Source organism: Euprymna scolopes, chromosome 4 (assembly GCF_053919585.1).
Source record: "Euprymna scolopes isolate OS-2025 chromosome 4, ASM5391958v1, whole genome shotgun sequence".
NCBI classification, from domain to species: Eukaryota; Metazoa; Mollusca; class Cephalopoda; order Sepiida; family Sepiolidae; genus Euprymna; species Euprymna scolopes.
The window spans coordinates 67,265,793-67,285,860 of record NC_136485.1 but is presented as its reverse complement, the minus strand read 5'-3'; the positions used below and the strand labels follow the sequence as shown (position 1 = coordinate 67,285,860).

The following is a 20,068-nucleotide window of genomic DNA, read 5'->3' as shown; positions in this document are numbered from 1 at the left end:
TCAGCAGGAAAGCAGAGATCAACACGAGGAGAAAGAAAAAAAACGAACAGAATGGCAATAACTGAAAATCCAAATAATTAGATTTTCATATTTTGTTTTCTTTGTCTTTTTTCATAAAAAAAAAATCAACGCTTGAACAGCACTGAAATAAAAGCATAATTAACAGATAAAATAAGGATAAAATAAAATGCCAGTCTTTCAGTTCCCTTCACCCTGGTAATTAAGCCTAGTATGGCTTAATCATAGAGGTTTTTTCAACTGAATGTTCAATGGGACAACTCCATGGGTCTTTGGAAATGTAGAAAAGTTTTCTTGACTCGATATTCAGTGGATGACTCAATGGGTCTTGGCTGCAACCACGCACCCTTAAAGCATATAGCAAAGTTTTCTTTTCCGTTTCACATGAGATGGAGGGGGATAAGAGCTTGCCACGAATCTATGAACCAAGGTTAGCAAAAGAACATATCACAGACCTGTTCCTTTTCAGTGTCATTCGTAATCGCCTTTCTATTCTAGGAGGATGTATCTGATTTGTTGTATAAAAGTTCCAGCTTACAGAGATGGTAACGGATTCCATCCTTGCTGTAATATCCAATGAGGGACAGTGTGCTCCTCGGGGCAGGAAATTGTCTTCCCATATTGCTCCATGTGTGATTATTGCAATTAAAATTTTTTTTAAAACATAAAGAAAACACGTCCTTTCACGCCAACTCAACTGAGAGAGAGAGAGAGAAACTCTTTCTTTGCCCCTTTTTGTTTTTTCTCGCTACCAATCGACTCGTGCGTGATGTCACTAGCCCCTTGACTTCAGTCGTGCATCATATCTAAAAATAGAATGTCTGGTCGATTTCCTGTCGCCTACATGATCTTTTACTCTTAATGGCAATTATAGCTGCCCCGTTGAGTCAGGGCACTGCTTTATCATTTTCCTTTTTCTGGTGTTGCTCAGGCCCTGTTTGTCACACTGTATTTTTTAATGGGGGTAGATGATGTAATATCAGTTTTATTATAAGGCCGTCCTCTCAGGGTAAAAGTCCCTTCCCTTTGGAAGGGGCAGTAATCTGGAATCTGTTCTCTTGCCAGGATACTATACTCGCAGGCATTAGTCTCCTATGGGGATCTTCTCAAGTATTACCTGTTTTGGAGAAGGCATTGTATTTGTTCTGATATCAACCTTGCAGGAACTACCACTTGTTTTGGAAAATATGTAAATCCTCCCAGGCTTTCCCTCTTTTAGTGCATGATTTCATTTTATGGTCCATTCGTCCCAGGCATTACCCACACTTTGAGAGTGAACAGTATAGTATGTTCATTCCTTATATTATCCTCCCAAATTTTTTTTCTTTTTCAGAGTAAATTATCTATTGATCTTCAATCCATTAACTTCTCATTTTGTATGAAGGTATTCATTCGTCATTCTATCATTACCTCCTTTGGGGGCGGGGAGTCAGTTTTTCAATCCAAACTTCACAAAAATGTTTGACCATACAGAATATATCTGCTAGATTTATATAAATTATTTTTAACAAAAATTTAAAATTGTAGATCATGTGATGATAATGAGGTTTCATATTGGTTATTTCCATGTAGTCACTCGTATAAGACATTGCATGGAAGTTTTTATTTTTTTTTTTTTACACTGTAGTCAATTGCAGAGTGGCTCTTTGTGGTGTTGGATATCCCCCATTTAAAAAAAAAAAAAAATGGTAGAAATTGTGGAGAATGCTGTTTTACAATTATTGTAAAAATGGAATGGAAATTTAAATTGTTTCGTTTTAATTTTTTAATTGTACCTCCCAAAAAAAGTAATCTGAAGAACATTCAACAATCGTATTTTTTACATATAAAAAAAACGAAAGATTTTTTTTTTTTCTTTTTTTAATGAAAATATTTTTAAAAAAACGAAATAACTTTTTTTAAACAAAAAAAGTAAATTTGTTATACTTTATTATTTTTTTATTTTTATTTTTTTTACATAAGTCCAACCAACTCCCCATTCACATTGGAAATGTTGACTTTTCTAGGTTTTTGGGTATGTTTACAACAAATAAACACCCCCAACCTCCCATGTTAAGAATGGCATTTGGAATACACCCCCCCCCCCCGAACCTTGTCAGCATACCTGAAAACCTGTAAAAGTTGACATGTCAAATGTGAACGAAGAGTTGGACGTAATATTAAAATGTACCAAATTTAAAACGGAATGAAATTTAAGTTTCCGTTCCATTTTTTTTTTTTTTTTTTTTTTTTTTGTTTGTTTTTCACAACAACCATAAAACAATTCTCTGCAAGTTTTAGCAAAAATTTTATATCTAACTTTGCCTCGTGTGAAAGCGAAGTAAAGTGATATTTTAACTACGTTTAATATGAACATCAGAAGGGATTTTGTAAAATTTATTCTGAAGGTTGATATTTATCCACTTTTAGCTTTTGCAATTCAGACAATCTATTAGCATTTGTTTCTTAAGGAAGAAAGGAAAAACAGTATGAAGTTGGGGGCTTTATCATGTTCGGTTGAACTGCTGACACTGTTGGACGGCCATGCTTGATATGCCTTTTGTAAAAAAAAAAAAAAAAAAAAAAAAAAAAAAAAAAAAAAAAAAATGCCCAGAACCTTTGTCTGCAGATTAATTTGATAACCGGCAATTGACTTTGACTCTGTTTTATCTTGATGTCTGTCTTGACTTGCACTTTTACAGTAAATGCTTTCAGATGTTTCTCCTGCCTGCTACATTGAAAGTCGAGTTTTAACACTATTACATTGTGTTTATTCCCCATCATTCGGAGATCGTCATCCATTCTCAGGCTCATTTTTCTAAATCTTTCACTTCCTGTCCTGATTTCGCAAAACGCAATTTTTGTTTGACCTTTTCTAACTGTGCTTCCTCTTCAAAATTGTCAACCGAATCTACTGTTTTCTTCTTGGCTGTTTTTCCATTTCCCTCTTCACTCTTTTTCCCAGATGTGTCCTTTAAAAAGATATTTAAATTAACTCTTGCAATGCTTACATTGCACTTCTGTATGAACTTAGGTTTTTAACCTTTTATTGGGTCATTCAATGCTGAACTCTGCCATTTTGACAAAATTTGTCTAAAGATCATAACATCAAATATTTAACATATTTTGCTTTGTAAACAATCTATTCTATTTAATGCGTAAAAAGGGGTGAGTACTATTGCAGCTGAATCTACTTATAGGGATTAATCTTGACATAAGATCTCCAATAATCTTAAAAGAATCCTTAACAGAAAAAAAACAATATCTAAATATCATTTTGTATCGGTAAATGATCTACACCATTGGGTGTAGGTTGCTGAAAGTTAAAACTCTGAAAGAAAGGTATAGTAATAATCGTTGGCTGCCAAAACTATATAGTGATAGCTTTGCTTGATGTTCTAAGGGGCAGTATCTACGTTCCTTCATGAGTGCCTGGAAGCTTTGTCAACTCTGCAGTTTCCTAATGTCCTGGATGTCGTCCTTCAAAGGTACAGTTGAAATTACTACACTAGTCTTATCTAACCAAGCTTCATGACTATGGTTGCTCTTTGCAAGAAGAAATATTAATGTTGACTGCTACAAACCTGGCAGTATTTACTTAACTTCTTTCTAGGATGTTAGACACAAAAATGAAACTTTCTATGGCACTGAATTCAAACTTGGCACATCCAGGTTTTCAGGTCGTGTTAACCACTTAATTCAAAAGAATGACTAGACTCTCCAATGCTGCCCAAAAAGGATGCAGTTTCATAGTGTATCCAGAAGAGCTATTTAATAAATGGGGCACTAATGTGTAATATTGCTCCTAATGAACTTGAAGGTAATGGCAAGTAAGGACAGTTTCCTACTTTTCCCTTTCCCAAATTCTCAATTTCTATATGGTTTATGCTTGAACCAGGACTGGAGTTGGAGCAGTAGTTGAGATGTACAAAAGGAAAAAGAAACTTCTAAAGTTTGAAAAGACTGGGGAAGCTGGGTTGGGTGAACATGTTGCACAAGTGTCCTGTTTCAAGTGAATTTCAGCGTTGGTGAAATTAACTTTCCTACACTCTAGATGTTTACTTAAGAGCATGGTTGTCTCACCACCACTCTCTATATAGTTTGTATTTAACTGTCATAGTTTGGAGTGCATGTTATCAAGTGGGGCAGCCTTGAATAATGTATGGGAAAGAATGTTGAAAGTAAATTACCTACATTTTTCCCATACAAGTAACCGGATCAGTTATTAGAAACAATACATGATGAAACCTTGAATCCTATGATAAAAACGTATGTTCTGTTGTATTTTGGGTAGTTTTAATTGAAAAAGAAATTCAGATTTTTAAAAGTTGATGAATATACAAATGAGGATTAAGCGTTTTTTTTTTGGGGGGGGGTTCTATAAAAGTTTCCTTTATTTTTGTATAATTTAATTGCTGGATATTGTGATTACAAGTTTTTTAAAACTTTAAAAGGGGCCAGCTAACTGCTGGTCGCCTTAGGCGCCCCCACCAGAAAATGGCAACAAGATAGTTTAGCCACTTTTTTAAGCTGATGTTTTTCTTTTTACATTGACTCGTTAAAAAATTTTTTCGCTTAGTTTGGAAAAAAAAAACAAAAAAAACAAACAGTCCATTTAAATTAAAATCTGTCTTGACATAAGAATTCAAAACTGACTCTACTTTGATTTTGGGCAGATTTATTATTGTATTTAATTTTTTTTTTTTTTTTTTTTTTTTTTTTTTTTTTGTCTTTCAAACTGAAGTTTACTTTTGAGATTTTGTCAAACCTCATTCAATTAGAAAAAAGTCATTTACTTCTCCACAAGGTCGATTTTAAATGTGGGGGGAAAAAACTATTTTCCCAAGAGTGGCATTCTGGATTAAGAAAAATTTCCTCCGTCTTTAAAGATTTCATGCTTGTATTTATTTCCTGTGTTTTACCTTTTACGCAGATTTACGTGGATTTGTTATTGCATTAAAAAATTTAACTAAAAGATCACTTGTCCTAACATTATTGTATTTTTGCTTTTCGTTCTTCAGGCTTAACAGAATATTTTGAAAACTTGAGTTATTTTTGCAAATGTTTAGGCATGCACCTACAATATTTTCTGTTGACTCTGACCTAGGAAATGGTTTAAGTTGCTTGAATAACAATTCCTCAGTAGCAGAAGTTAGTCTTGACTAAATTAGTAGCACATAAATAGTAAAAACCCATGTAAAACAGATTTTTTTTTTTTTTTGCAAAGGAATCGCCACTTATAAAATAAGAACTTGTGAAAATTCAATGATTTTTAATAAAGTGGCAGATGTTTTTCAAAATTGTCAACTTTATTCTCTGCTTCCTTTTATTCCTGCTCATTTAACTGTCTAGTGGCCGTCATCAATCCACTGTTTTGATACCACATTGTAATACAGCTTTCTATTCCCGTGTGTTTCCAAAAATTTTAGGCTTGTGAAACTCTGCCTGTTTTGTTTTTTTTTTTGTTTGTTTTTTTTCCATGTACCTTTTTATAGGCTTTTTTTTTTTTTTTTTGACTAGATAAAAAGAAGCATCTTTTGTGTTTTGTATTGTAATCATCTAAGCCACTTATATAAAGTGGCTTCATGCCTTGTCACCTTCCATAAAGTGAAGAGAGAAAAAGTAAACTGATCTGGTATAAAGAAATATTATCTATTTTAATTATGGTTGGGGGAGGAGGAATAACTCGTATCTTCAAATTTCAACAGAATAACTTAACAGCACACATGTACATCTCCTAGGAGATGTGGTACTCAAAATACTTATGGCAGTTGACTTTGCTTTATTGGCTTCTTCATTGACACGAATTTAACTTTTGGCAACCTGCACGCAGGTGTATGCCACTTAAATACATAGACCCCTTTGTTATAAATAAGAGTTGGTTTTGCATTGTATGCGAAGATTAGCTCTGAAACTGTTCTTCGATCGCCCCTCCCCATGTACCTTGAGATTTTATCTGAAATTTATTTTCCTCCTCAAATTGGACCAGCACTTGATTGCTAGAAAACCTTGCTAAGCTAATGCAACAAAGTAATCACTAAACAGTTATTTGAAGTAAACCTGTCCTTTTTATACAAATTGTATAGCGTATTTGAGAACAAATTTATACAAAGATGTCTCTTTAAAACTTGTCTTCATTAAAAGAACGTTTTTTGACGATAATATAAATGCTCGACTGAGTTTCAATGTTTTCCCCTGAAAAATATTAAAAACTTGTCCAGCTACAACCTCTGTAAATTTCACTCTTCCGCTCTATACCTAAACTTCCATGAGCAAAGTTTCTTTCCTAGAATTGCTTGTCTGTGGAACACGGTACCATGTGATTACTTCATGACTAGCAATATTGCAGTTTTAAGTCCAATGTAAACAAATTCTTGATGCACTGTCCTTAAGTAATTTCTGACTAATTACTAATCTCTAGTTTCAGTCTTCTTGTCATTCAATTACCCTTATCCTTTGAGCTTCGATAAGAGTGACTTAAAAAAAAAAAAAATCTTCAGGAAGTTAGTTTTCTTCAACCTGGATAAGGTTTTAATGAGTTTCCTACCTGCTGGGATTGTGTAATCCTCATTAATATATTGAAAAAGGTTAACGAACACCTTCATTATACTAAATCCTCAAATGTCTAAACTATGCTTCATACATAGTGGTTTGAAGAAATTTAGAGGTCAAATATTAAGGCTCATGTTCTGATTAAGTAATTCACCTTTACTTTTGTAAAATTGACTGCACATGAGACTTGGAGAACTTTCAGGTTTCTTCTGAAAGTGTTCTATTGCAATTACCCTCCATATATATATTTTTTTCTTTTTTTTTTTTAAGCAGACATTTCTAGTATGAGTTTATTGGAGCCTCCAAGCTATTCATGTTTTGTATGTGTAATCTTAGCACTTGTCCATTGCATCAAACTAATCAGTTCTAAGTGATTGTTTCTGAAGGTTCAATCCTCGGTATGGATGTTACTGAAGCAGTACTCTCCCAAGGTGGGTTGAGCCGGCTATCTTCTAAGAAATTTTTATGGGAATGATACGAAGAATGATTTAAAAAAAAAAAACTTGACTTTACTGTCATGGCTAACGCAAGGAGAAAAAAATTCCTATGAATTAAATGGTTCTATTCAAAATTCCTTAAACATTTCAATTTCACAAGACTCCCCTAAAGGTAGGGTTACATTAGCTGAAACGTGAGAAAATTTAAAATAAGAGCCGTCTGAAAAATATAAATTATTTATGGTCATTTGAAAAATTTTGAAACCAGTAATTTTTAATTTTTATTCTAATTAAAAATAAACATTTTTCCAATTAATGACTGACACACCAGTGTAGCTTGGTAATCTGATTGTGTGATGATCCATAGCAAGCACCACTCGACTGAACACACATTCTACAGTTTATGCTATCCCATCCTATTTATATACTCTAATGCGCATATTTTAACATCTTTAAAAAAAAAACAAAAGATGCTTGTGCTGATTCGTTTGCATTTCAGGTGGCAACATTACGTACTTGCGTGTCATGTCAGAATTAGTACAAATTCAAAAAACTATGAAAAATGATCTAGTAGAAAGATAATCTATATATATATAAAAGCAAAAATGTATGTATGTATGTACGCTTTTCCTCGATGTCCACAAAAGGCTTCTTTCAGAGAAGCGCTTGCTCGGTTCACAACTTAAAACTTTTTATATCATCTATAAATTGTAATATCTCAGAGTTACCCAGGGAGCTCGCCTGTCTATTTAATTTTATTGACTTTCAAACGTTAATTATTCCACATTTCCCGCCTTGGCACGCGTTACATTCGGTTTTCAGTATTAAAAAAAAGCGAAACTCGACTCTAATCAGAGGCCGAAAGCCAGTTGTCTCAAGAGAGCTAAGTAACGTTTGTTCAATGTCGACTTCGTCATATCAGACTGTAGCTTTCATTTCGCTCCTCCTAATAAACAGGGAGCGGGTTTTTAAAAACAAACAAACCGATTTATTCACCTCATTCAAAACTGTCCCGCACAAAATCGTAACTGCTGAATACCTATCGCCGTCACGCCAATCAAAAACGCGCACCTGTTTGTTTTTTTAACACTTTACTATTTTCCAACTGCGCGTCGTGAAGGCTTCGTTTTTTTTTCACGGGCACCTGTTTTTTTTTCCACATTTTCGGGTTTTTATCACATACCCCGAAAAACACTCGGGCAATGTCGGGTACCCCTCGCTAGTACTTTCATAAATCAGTCCATTTTCTGTAGGTGGCTGTTTTTTAACCCAGGCAACGACGGGTACTTTTGCTAGTTACAAATAAAAATAGAATTTGAGTTTTATTGTATGTTTTAATGTGATTAGTTGTGCAACTAATTCTGTATGACTGATTTATCTCCCTGGATTTTATATAAGGGTCAGCTATTCTTAAACAAAAAATATCAATACATAATTGTAGATGATTTTTATATTAAATACATCTAGCATATCTACTGGATCATTTTTTGTAAATTTTGAAATTTTATACTAGTTTCGATCTGACGCATAAGTACTAGTGATGGGACGATTCCAATATTTTTCCTGATTCAGTACTAAATTCTCGATTACGATACAATTGTCGCTCTTGATTCTTTATAAATCTCTAAATATTTAACTCTATAGTTGTATTTTTTTCTCTGATTACTGTAAAAACACGTTAAATGTGCAAATATTTTGGTAAATGTAAAAATATACTTGTGGAGGACGATCTATTGATTTTAGCTTCATTAGTGGTTTAAAATCAATTATTTTATTGCTAGAAATGGAAGATTTAGCTTTAAACAAAATCAAATAAAGACACTTAAAAGAATTGTTTTAGCATCGGAAAATTGGTATAAATTTTTCCGATACCGATTGTCTACCCTCAAATCTTTAGATTCAAATATTAATAAGTAAATTTTATTTCAGTATTTCATTTATATATTTTATGGTTGCTTTATTTAATGCTAGCGTTTTTCTCGTCCATAAATGTTGTTTATTTATCTGCCAAGTTGATTGCAAAAATAGATTAGGTAACTGTATTCATTTTTAATTTGTGAGAGGGGAATCTATCACCATACTTTCCTTTAAACATGCCAGTTGGACTTTTAAAGTACAATACTTAATAATTTTTGTTTTTTTTTAATGGAGAGTAGAAAACCCATTGTGGATGCATTATTGGCAGCTCCCGTTACTCTCGCTTCTCTTTATTTGTCCCTCAGTCCTCATTTTTTAAATGAGTGATTTTTCTGACAAAGGGAGAAGAAAAGCCTGTATTCTAGGTTGGCAGTATTTTGCACGAACAGTCGGCAGAGATGGCGGAAATTTTCTATGTCTATCCTTGTAGCCATGTTACTAGTAAGAGTGTTGGAGGCAAACGTTTTATTCTGGGCTCACGTTATCCACCTGATAATAAGGGACCTGAACCTTGGATTAACCACTAAGGAGGCTGTCCTATCAGCAGGTGCAAAATACTGGGGCTGCTGTATTGCCATTTGGTGAATGGATTCTGGATCATGCAGTAGCTTCTGGTGGGGCCTCTCGCTGCCATATTAGTGGGTAATTGTTTACAAAAAAAAAAGTTCTTCGTTTCTTTTTCTTAGTTTCCCTTCTCTGTCCTGCTCTAAGCAAATCTGACAACCTAGTCCACAAATTCGAAAATTCCAAGAGAAAAATACACGATTAAACCCGGATCTCCAACGTAGACCCCCACTACCATGTCTCCTTCTCCAACATCAGGGGTCTACGTTCTAACCTTCCAGAGGTTGAAACCCAATTACAGGAAACTAAACCAGACCTTTAATTTTTAAGTGAAACTGGCATTGGACGGACTATTTTCCTAGATGAGTTTGCAATCAAAGGATACTCTAACTTAACTTTTAAATCTGACCCCCAAGATCGCCATGGGCATAGAATATGTGCCTATATTAAAGATGGCTTTCCATGTGGTAGGGACATCTCCAGAGAAGATCCTAACTTACCCTATATGTGCTTCCGGGTTGCACTAGCTCACACTACTGCATTTATATTTACTCTCTATCGCCCCCACAACAGCGGAGTTACTATCTTTAAAAGCATACCTGAGAAAATTGACCAAGTCCTATCTGCATATCCTTCAGCTAACATTCGAGTATGTGGAGACTTCAATGTTCACAACGTGGAATGGTTGACCCACTCAAACAAGACCGATGATGAGGGGAGGTTTTGTCATGATTTCTCCATTGCTTATGACCTAAGATTGTTCACAAACCCACCCGTGTGCCCAACAATGACGGCCAGTATGCGAGTCTACTAGAACTTTTTCTCACAATTTGCCCCGAACTATGTTCAGTTTCTGTTCTGTCTCCTCTTGGATCTTCCGACCACTCTGTTGTATCAATTAAGATAAAAATGAAATGTAATAAGTCCTCAGACGTACTTCTCCATCGTACAGTATATCGATACACTATGGCTGACTGGGATAGCTTCTGTACATTTATATCGGATCTACCTCTGCGTTCCATATTTAAAAAGGATGTGTCCTCTATAGTATCAGACCTGACGAAATGATTAATTGTAGGTATAGACCGTTTCATACCTTGAAAAAGTTCCATCAAAAACCTAACAGCCAGCCATGGTTCTCTTCTGAATGTGCTGCTGCCATTGCGCACAGAAATCATTTTTTCCACTGCTTCCAATGTAATAGATGTATGGAAACTAAAGCCGCTTTCAGGACTGCGAACAACCATTGTAAGAAAGTAATAAAGAATGCAAGAGAGCTGTATGCTCAGTCCGTCAAGTCAAAAGTAGCTGAGCAGCGGCTTGGTTCCCACCAATTTTGGCAAATAGCAAACAGAATCCTGAACAGAAGCGTGTGCTCTATCCCAACTATCATCAATGGAACTTAGGTAATCTCGTCAGCATCAGACAAAACCAAACTCCTTGCCAAGAACTTTGCAGCTAATTCTACCTTTTGCGACTAAGGCCGCCAACCCCCAATATTTCCTCCTATATCAGAAAACACGCTATGTGATATACATATATCTGTACATGATGTTGCCAAGCTAATCAAAAACCTTTATTCCAGTAAAGCAACTGGCCCTGACGGTATTCCAATTATAGTACTCAAAAAACTTCAACCAGAGCTAGCGCCTATACTTACAAAACTGTTTAAATGTTGTCTTAAGGAGAATTGCTTCCCATCACCCTGGAAAATCTCATCAGTATGCCCAGTATTTAAGAATTCAGGTGATCGCTCATCCCCCTCTCAGTACAGGCCAATAAGTCTCCTGTGCATCCTGAGTAAGTTGCTGGAATCTGTTGAATACAGAAGTAATCAACCATCTCAGCAAAAATAACCTTCTTAGTGACACTCAATATGGTTTCTGTTCTGCTAGATCTACAGCAGGATGTGCTTACAGTTATATCTCAGGATTAGCAAATCTCTCGACGGAGGTAATCTTTCTAGGGCAATTGCTCTTGACATATCTAAGGCCTTTGATAGGGTATGGCATAAAGGTTTACTTCACAAGATCTCTAGCTATGGTATAGCTGGAAATGTCTTAATTATTAAATCATTTCTTTCTGATAGGTTCATAAGAGTAGTAGTTGATGGGAAAAAATCAGAAGCTCACAGTATTAATGCTGGAGTCCATCAGGGGTCCATCCTGGGCTCAACTCTTTTCCTGATCTGCATTAATGATCTTCCAAATCACATCTTTACATCATTTGTAGACATTTATGCTGATGACACTACCATCTATGGTAGCACATCTAAGTCAGTAAACGACCAAGTTCTCTCCGATTCCCTCTCCTCTGATCTTGAGCACATGATACAATGGGGAAAGGAGTGGCTGGTTACTTTTAATGCATCTAAAACCAAGCTTCTCTCTTTACATCATCAACGTTCTGATCCACATCTGGCATCAATTGAAATGAATGGCTCTCGTTTTGACAAGCTTCTGGGTTTGATCTTTACTTCTGATCTTAAATGGAACTTGTACATCAAATCTGTTGCCAAAGCTGTTGGAAAGATGGTGGGATCCTATCGATCCAGTAGATATCTCACTGCTGATGCAATTCTCTATCTATATAAGAGCCAGGTACGTCCAAGGATGGAATACTGTTGTCACATCTGGGCAGGAGCTGCTAGAAAGGACTTGTCCTGCCTTGATAGAGTTCAAAATAGACTTCGTAGGAGATGTCTTTTTCTCTTCTCTGCAACCTCTATCTCACATAGATGTTGCGAGTTTGTCTCTGATTTATCGTTATTTTCATGGAAAGTGTTCGACTGAGCTTCAGTCTATGGTCCCCCTCACCAAACTTTCACAAGAAACAGTCGTTTAGCTGAAAACACTATTAATAATTCCCCCCACTCTTTATCTGTGCCTAAACCTAAACATAGATTCCATGAACAAAGCTTCTTTCTTAGAACTGCATGCCTGTGGAATTGTCTTCCGTTTTCCTGCTTTCCAGCTGACTACAATATGGTTGTCTTAAAGTCTAATGTAAACAAGTTCTTGATGAGCCGTTCCACTTAACTAATTTACTGAATTTCCATTACTAACGATTACTATATTGTCCAATTTCTACTGTACACTCTTTAACCCTTATCCTCGAGTGGCCTCTTGGCTTTGATAAGTTGTGATGCCTATGTAAAAAAAAATTCTTTTTTTTTTTTCGATTCCAGTTAATCGTCTCAGTACTAATAAGTGCATAATGTTTTCACCTGAAATGCGTTGAAAACCTCACTAATCTGCACAAGCAACAAATTTTAAATCTGTCATTATGCAAATGGATTAATAACACAAAGAAAACTGTATAACTAGCTAAAACTCTTTTCAAAAGATTTAGAAAGGGAAAATTCATCTACATGGTGCCAAGAATACATTTATTGAGGGGACAGATGCTTGTTGGAGATCAACATTTTATAGTGTTGCTACATCTGTGTTCATCTGATTTGTCTTGTTTGAAAGGAAATAAAAGGGTCACCAAGTCTTCGGTTAGAAAGGCAAACCGCTTTACAATTTCAAGCTTAGTTAATATATGGAAACTGTTACAGGTACACGAATATAAGGCATGTTGGTTCAGCTGGCATGTTTTATATTTTCATTTTTCTCGTTTTGAGATCAAACGTTTTGTGAATGACTTCCAACTTCTCGTGTCTGTTGCCATTTTGCTTGTGCTGCTAGTCAAGATTAAATCCAATTGATTCCCTCCCTGTCTTAAGCAGCCTACCATGTGGCTTTGGGACATCAACATCAGTGTGCAACACACTTTGGAGTGTTTTGTATGACTGACAGCAAATGTGGTCATACCAGTTAAGACATTGTGCGACCTGTGTTCTAGTTGATTGGGAGAAAATTGTTAGTCTCACTATGTGCTGCAACCAGATTTCTATACTATAGAAATGGAATTGAGCCCAAGAATTTCATCTTGTCTGGTCAAAGAATATGATAGCTGTTCTCAGTAATGTCTCTGAAAGGACATTTTATAGTGAAATAGCCTTGCACAGAAATAGAAAGATGCTGTACAATTTTAATAGCTCCAAGGATTTATACACAAGTAAAAAAAAATTTTTTAGGGGCTACTTAACTAATTAGGAATGCCTAAGCTTAGGAACATCACAATAGTTAGACAATACGGAACTCTGAAAATGTGACAATATATGTTCATTCAGATAATTCCGAGGCAGCACATTCTGGACTGCAGAACACTATGCAAAAGGAGATCACTACTACATTTGAGAAAATAAGTGTGATTATGCGGTGGGTCTAATGTGAATGTATAGTCACAGGTTTGATCTGTTCAGCTGTAGCAAAGGGCAGTATTTAAGCATTGCGATGGAGCAAGAATCAGGAAAGAACCTGTATGCAACTGTCACATTCTGGCAAATAGATCTAATCCAAGCAGATCATATACTCTAGATCGAACAGGGTTGCAGCAAGGAATATGTAGTATATATCTGATGGCACAATTTTGTAGACCCTCAAGAGAATCAGAACACCATACTAATTCTGGCGAATGTTAGGGACCTGTATTCAAGTTGGGATAAATCAAACTGACTGCTAAATAGTCTACATCTTTAAAGTTTTTTCATAAAATTTTGTATAACAGCCTAGATCTTTTCTCAAGAATTTTTTTTTCTTTTGAGTAGCTAAATTTCTCCCCACATTATAAAACTAGCTTTGTTTCTAACTTTGCTCTCATTGAGAGGCAGTTAATGAGTAATATCTAGTATCCCTTTTTCATAGGGAGGATTGGTAGGTTATCCTTATTCATGATATAACCTACACAGATTTGACTGACAAAACAGACACCAAACTTTAGACGGAATGCCAACATTTCTTGATTAGTTTTCTTCCACTTTTGAAAGAATTTTGAAGTAGGTAAAATCTCTAGTCTTGCGACATCAGGCAAATTTTTTTCTTTCGCCCTTTAGCATTTGACCTCATTTATTAAAATTAGTTTGAAAGGTGATAACACATGTGACTAAGCATATTACTGTCTATTTTTGTTAATAGATACCTGACATGTTTTAGAGACTTGTTGAAACCTGATTGCCAGCCTTAGACAAATTTGATAGAAGGGGGATTTTGTGGTGTCATTGTATTAAGAGTTGTTAGCAAATATGAAACTTAAATATTGTTACTACTTAAAATGAAAATGATCAACAATATCTATTTTAACTGAAAGCAGTTTTAACTAATGGATCTGAATTTCTTTCTCAGGACTTTTTCCAGCTGAATAAGAGATCTTAGCAACCTATCGTGTATTAAGGTTATATGATAGCTATTTTCACGGAAATATTGGGATTAACTAATGTCCGTTTTAAACATTTTCAATATCACCTCTACTTCTAAGATTGTCTTATGGTGAAGAGTTGTTGGTTTTAAAGTTGTTTGATAGATGGAAAATAATCCTTTTGGAGCGGTAGCTGTTTCGGTCTGACTGAGCTGGCTTGGGATGAAGAGAACTCCTTAGTTCCATGTAAAAATACGTCTTCACTTAAAATCAACTTTCCTATTTTCATTAAAATAGAAACACAAGAATCTAAGGAAAGTTTTTTTTGTTTTTTTTGTTTTTTAGCAGGCAGCTTTTTGCTAAAAATTGGTTGTGGGGAAAATAGAGAATGCTTACCGCAAAAATGTGCTCGTATCTGCCTGTTCTGTGGGCTGAAAAGGAAAAATGAAAAGATCCAAGATGGCGACCGTGGTCTTTTAATGCGCTTGGTCTCACAGTTTTCGAAAAATCATGTCTCCCGTGATTGAGGTGTCCCTGGACACCATAAAAGCAGGTTGTTGGGGGGAGTGGTCGGAAGCATTCAGATCTGTGTCCAGTGAACATCGTGATTCATTGGATTTTTTTGATACAACCTGTGTATAGTGAACTTTGTTGGGCAACTTATCGGATTTCTTGTTCAGAGTAGACTTTGTTGTGTGTCTCGTCAGACTTTTCTGATTCATGGAATGTTTCGCCTGTCTCTATTCAAGAACTGAATTACATTTGCCACCAACAAGGTGGACTAAAATGGAAATGGTTGAAAGTCATGTACAGAAGTGTTCTGTCGCCTGGTGTATTTTTGAGTTTAAACCTGTCTGTTTATTCCAAGTGGACTTCAACTAATTATTGTGCAAGAAATTGTAGATATAATATGCTAGAGCCTATTTCCCATATCAGGTTAGCTGACCCTGGGAATATTCCTCAGTAAATTACTTTTATATTAACTAAAGTTTAATCTTTGTATACTTTGTATAAACTGTCAGACTATTTTTTATAATTTTAAAAGAATATCACCAAAATAAAAAAAAATAAAAAAAATAAGGCATTGCTATAAATAACAAATGATAGTTAAGTGAACTACACTGTTAGGTGTAGGTTGCCAGTTGAAAGTGTCGGTGAAGAAAGCAATAAAGATCGACTGAGTCTTGTAGATGTTAAAGTGAAAAGTTTTGCTCAGTGTCTAACCAATATAGAGCGAAGAAAAGGGTTGATATTTTTATGAGTGCTTAAAAGCTCTCTGCTTGTTTTACATTTCAAAAGGTCTGATTGAAATTAAGTCTGGTCATCCTGTAACCAATCTCAACATCAGTAGGGCTCCTCTTTCCATAAGAGGAAGGAAACGTCTCTTTGACTGCTGTATTCCTACACAGTGACATGACCGATTAGCCTTTGTGGCCATGATTTGTGATCCTAATGATAACCTCAAAAATCCAAAACTTTATTTAGATATGCAGATCCATTATTTGCATTCATATCAAGAACAAGGTTAACAAGTTTAGTGTTTTTGTGGTTAGGTTGTTTTCTGGTACTTTATTTTACTTTATACAAATTAAGCCATGTATGGATATTTTATTTTCATGTGAGTTTGAACTGGCTTAGATGTGGTGACATTAGTTGAAATTTTATATCTGGGATATGTACAGGACAGGAGATTTTAATATTGTCACATGGAATGAAGAAGTTCTTGTGTCAGGTATAGGACAGTTAATGTGGCAGGTTCAGTTCCCAAATGAAGACCAAGAAAAACGAAAGCTATAAAAATGAACTAAAGATAAAGACTTGGCCAAAGATAAGTAAATTTCTCCAAGCCAGACACATGCCAGCATGTAAAACTGACATTAAACCAAAACATTTTTTTTTTTTTTTTAAATATTTAAATTATATAAGCTTATTTGTAACATTCACCTTTTCAACCAGTCTTATCTGTTTAGTTCCAATTCGAACAGGTCATAAGTCAAGTAGTTTGTTTGTTTTCTCCAAAACTTTAATACTTTGGTATAATCATGTTAACAATACAGTTGTGATTGTAAATTCAATTTTTAGATTAGAATTTTTTTTTTTTTTTTTAATAGTAAACTGCACTTCCCTCCCATTTTGCATTCGGGTTGCATGCTAAATGATTTAGTTTTAACTTCAGAACTGCATAATTTAATCAATTTTTTTTTTTTTTTTTTAACAACTGATTTTATTTTTTCTTGTAGATTTTCATCAACAATGAATATGTTAAATCTGAAAGTGGAAAGACATTTAAAACTCTGAACCCTTGCACTGGAGAGCCAATATGTGAAGTCCAAGAGGGAGATAAGGTAAGTAGGCAGATTGAACTTAGTATTTTGCCCTGAATAGCATGTCTAACTCTTTAGAATTACTTTGTTTTTTCTTGTAAAAGCTTAAGTTTACATAACATTATGATGTCTAACATTTTCTTCCATCACTTAACACAATTAAGATCAACTCGATAAGTATTGATGAGACTAGAATGGTTGTCAGCTGAAGGATAAAGAATATTGGTTCAAACATGCCATACTTGTTTATTTTTGGTGACGTCTATGATGAGAATTTGACATTGGATTTGCTGACTACCAAGTTGTAATTGACAAGAAAACAATCCTACAGCAATACTTTTTTCACAAGTGGGAAGCTCTGTTCATTGAAATTTTGCTTTACGCTAGGTATATGGAGGGAGAAAGAAAAGTCTTATCAAGGTAGGAAAAAGAGTTCTTCCCCAGCTTATTAGTTTTATATATGAAAATATTTGAATCTTTGAAATATTTCTAACCACCCAATCTTTCTATTTATCAATACAATAAGCAAAATATATTAGTTCAAAGAATGTATCCTCAAAACATACCCTTTTACTTAAAGAAAATCACCACTTATCAGGCCAGATGCCATTCGAGGACAAAGGTTAATCAGATAGAATGATTATCAGAACCAAGTCCAAATATTTGGAAACTGTGATATGAATCTAATCTTGATTTTTGAAAACGACAAAGTTGTAAACATTGAGGAAACAGTTTTGCAGTAATGTGTTCCAGAATCCTTGTAAAGAAGGCTCTATTCATAGGAATTTTGCCCGATGCTGAATAAATGCTGAGGAATCAGTTTTTCTTTTTTTCTTTTGAAAGACAATTTCTTGCTGGAATGTCTTTCAACGATGAAACCTTGGAGTTCAGTCGAGCACCTCTTTCCATAGTTACATTTTCTCTTGATCTGATGAACTTGTTGCACTTGTGCCCCTTCGACATACATGTCCCCGACAAACCTGCTTGGCAACAAAATTATTTCCCTTCACTGTTGTTGAGGTCCCTAAATGTCAGAAAGATTTCTACTCTGATAGTTTCTTCCCTTGAACAGGTAAATTTTGGAGTTCCCTTCCTGCTTTCCTGACTGTACTGATATAGAGAAGTTTAAATGTAATGTAAACCAACATCTGGTTAATCTTTTCTAGGCATAGTTCCAAATAGTAGCCCCTTATGTCAAAGTGGCAATATATCTTGTCGGAGATGAATGTGAGTAAAAAAAAAAAAAAAGTTAATTATCTGTTAATTAGTAATATTTTACTAACCTCATTTAATTCTCTCCTAATTCTTGCAATCACACTAGTACCTGTTCCACCCTGTGCTCCAATGGTATCACAGATTTTTGAACAAGTGTTTCTGATGAATAAATTTGGAGATCTTTACGAACAGTTGTCGTAATCATTTTTTTTTTTTCCTAGCAGAGAACTCTTAGTCCTCTTGTTTGTTTAAACTTGTGGGTGTTGAACAATTTGCACCATCTTGATTTAATAAATAAGACAAATCTCAGTTGCATTCTTCATTTAGTCATTCATTTGTTGAATATATATTTAACTTCAATATTCCAGGATCATGTACTTTTATATTTTTTCTGTTTTAATTTTTGAATTTGTTTCCTCTACTAACTGAATAAAAATTGAATCTTTAATTTCTTTTAGGCTGATGTTGACAAGGCAGTGGCAGCAGCCAAGGCGGCTTTCAAGAGGGGTTCTCCATGGAGACGAATGGATGCTAGTAACCGAGGTCTTCTGCTTCTCAAACTCTGTGATTTGATTGAAAAGGAGGCTACTTACTTGGCCGTAAGTAATAAACTGAAAAAAATGTCATGAGTCATCTTATGAAGCAAAGTGTTGGCTTTATTGAATTTGAAGACGATATGTTCAGCTTAATTGTTGAAATTATTAGGTTAGTGCAAAAGTGTCATTTTTTGACATTCAACTTCATGTCAAAAAACGACATTTTTTTATTTTTTTATTTGTTTTTTTGCACCAACCTAATACATGCTCTATTTGTATGAGTAGTTGTACCTACTGAACCACTAAAATTTAAAAGATTTTTGGTCTCCAACAAAAGGAGGGTGTACCTGTAAATTCACCCTTGTCCGTTTGTCTGTTCGCATTTTTCTCAATAACTATGCCTTGGAATTTTTGTAGATTTTGCATAAACAGCTGGACTTACAAATTCATTTTAAGTTACACATGATATGAATAAAAAAAAAAAAATAACAAAACGGATTTTACGAGAAAACTCCAGTTGCACCTCTTTTGGATTAAAATGACTAAAATTGACACTTTTGTGCTTATGGATGGACAGTTTGTTTTTTTAATGCCTCATTCACTGTGTACTCACGGGGGACCATGCATGCTTCACTTTTTGTTGTTGTAGAGGGTCAAATATTCAGAAAAAGAATTTGAGGTTGGTTTGAATATTTAAAGTCTGTTTTTAAAACAGACACCTTGTCATTCACAATGTTAGTTGATTTATTGATGTAGAAAGAAAACTATGCTTAATTATTTAATGTTGTCACAGATCTAGTCAAATCAAGATGTTACCATAGGTTTCGAGCTTTTCCCGGAAAAATTTGCAGCTGCCGGAATCGGATGCATCTGAAGATGGCCAAAGCTATTTGTTTAATAATATAAGCAAAATAAATCATTTAGCATTAAAATTTCCAATGCTATTGAGGATCCATTTTTCTTGTTTGAATTCATGTTTTGAAATATGATGAATCTGTCATGCCAAAGTTATTTTAAGGTAATGTTTGAAGCTTTGTAAGGTTCAAATAGCTTAGTTAGTTAATATATTACTTAGTTAATATATTAGTTAGTAGATCTTAGACTGAAAAACCAAGATTTTGGCTTCGGGTTATGACGTTCACGTTCATTGTTGGAAATTTACTTTTCATTTCCAAAAGTAAAGAGGTTTCAAAATGAAACAAATTCTGCCATATATTACATTAAAAAAAAATTGACTGACACAAAAATTGTAATGGACAAAATCTCTACAAAAGATACAATGGAT

The 20,068-nt window shown here is 34.6% G+C and overlaps 1 protein-coding gene across 1 annotated transcript in view; it reads left to right on the top strand.

The window, feature by feature from the left end:
- Window positions 1-20,068, top strand: part of LOC145268190 (retinal dehydrogenase 2-like) — a 63,249-nt gene that overhangs the window by 8,842 nt on the left and 34,339 nt on the right. Inside the window, exons 2-3 of the mRNA XM_080123429.1 lie at window positions 16,949-17,053; window positions 18,706-18,846. Of these exons, the coding sequence (XP_079979555.1) occupies window positions 16,949-17,053; window positions 18,706-18,846 (246 nt within the window). The remainder of the gene's footprint in view (window positions 1-16,948; window positions 17,054-18,705; window positions 18,847-20,068) is intronic.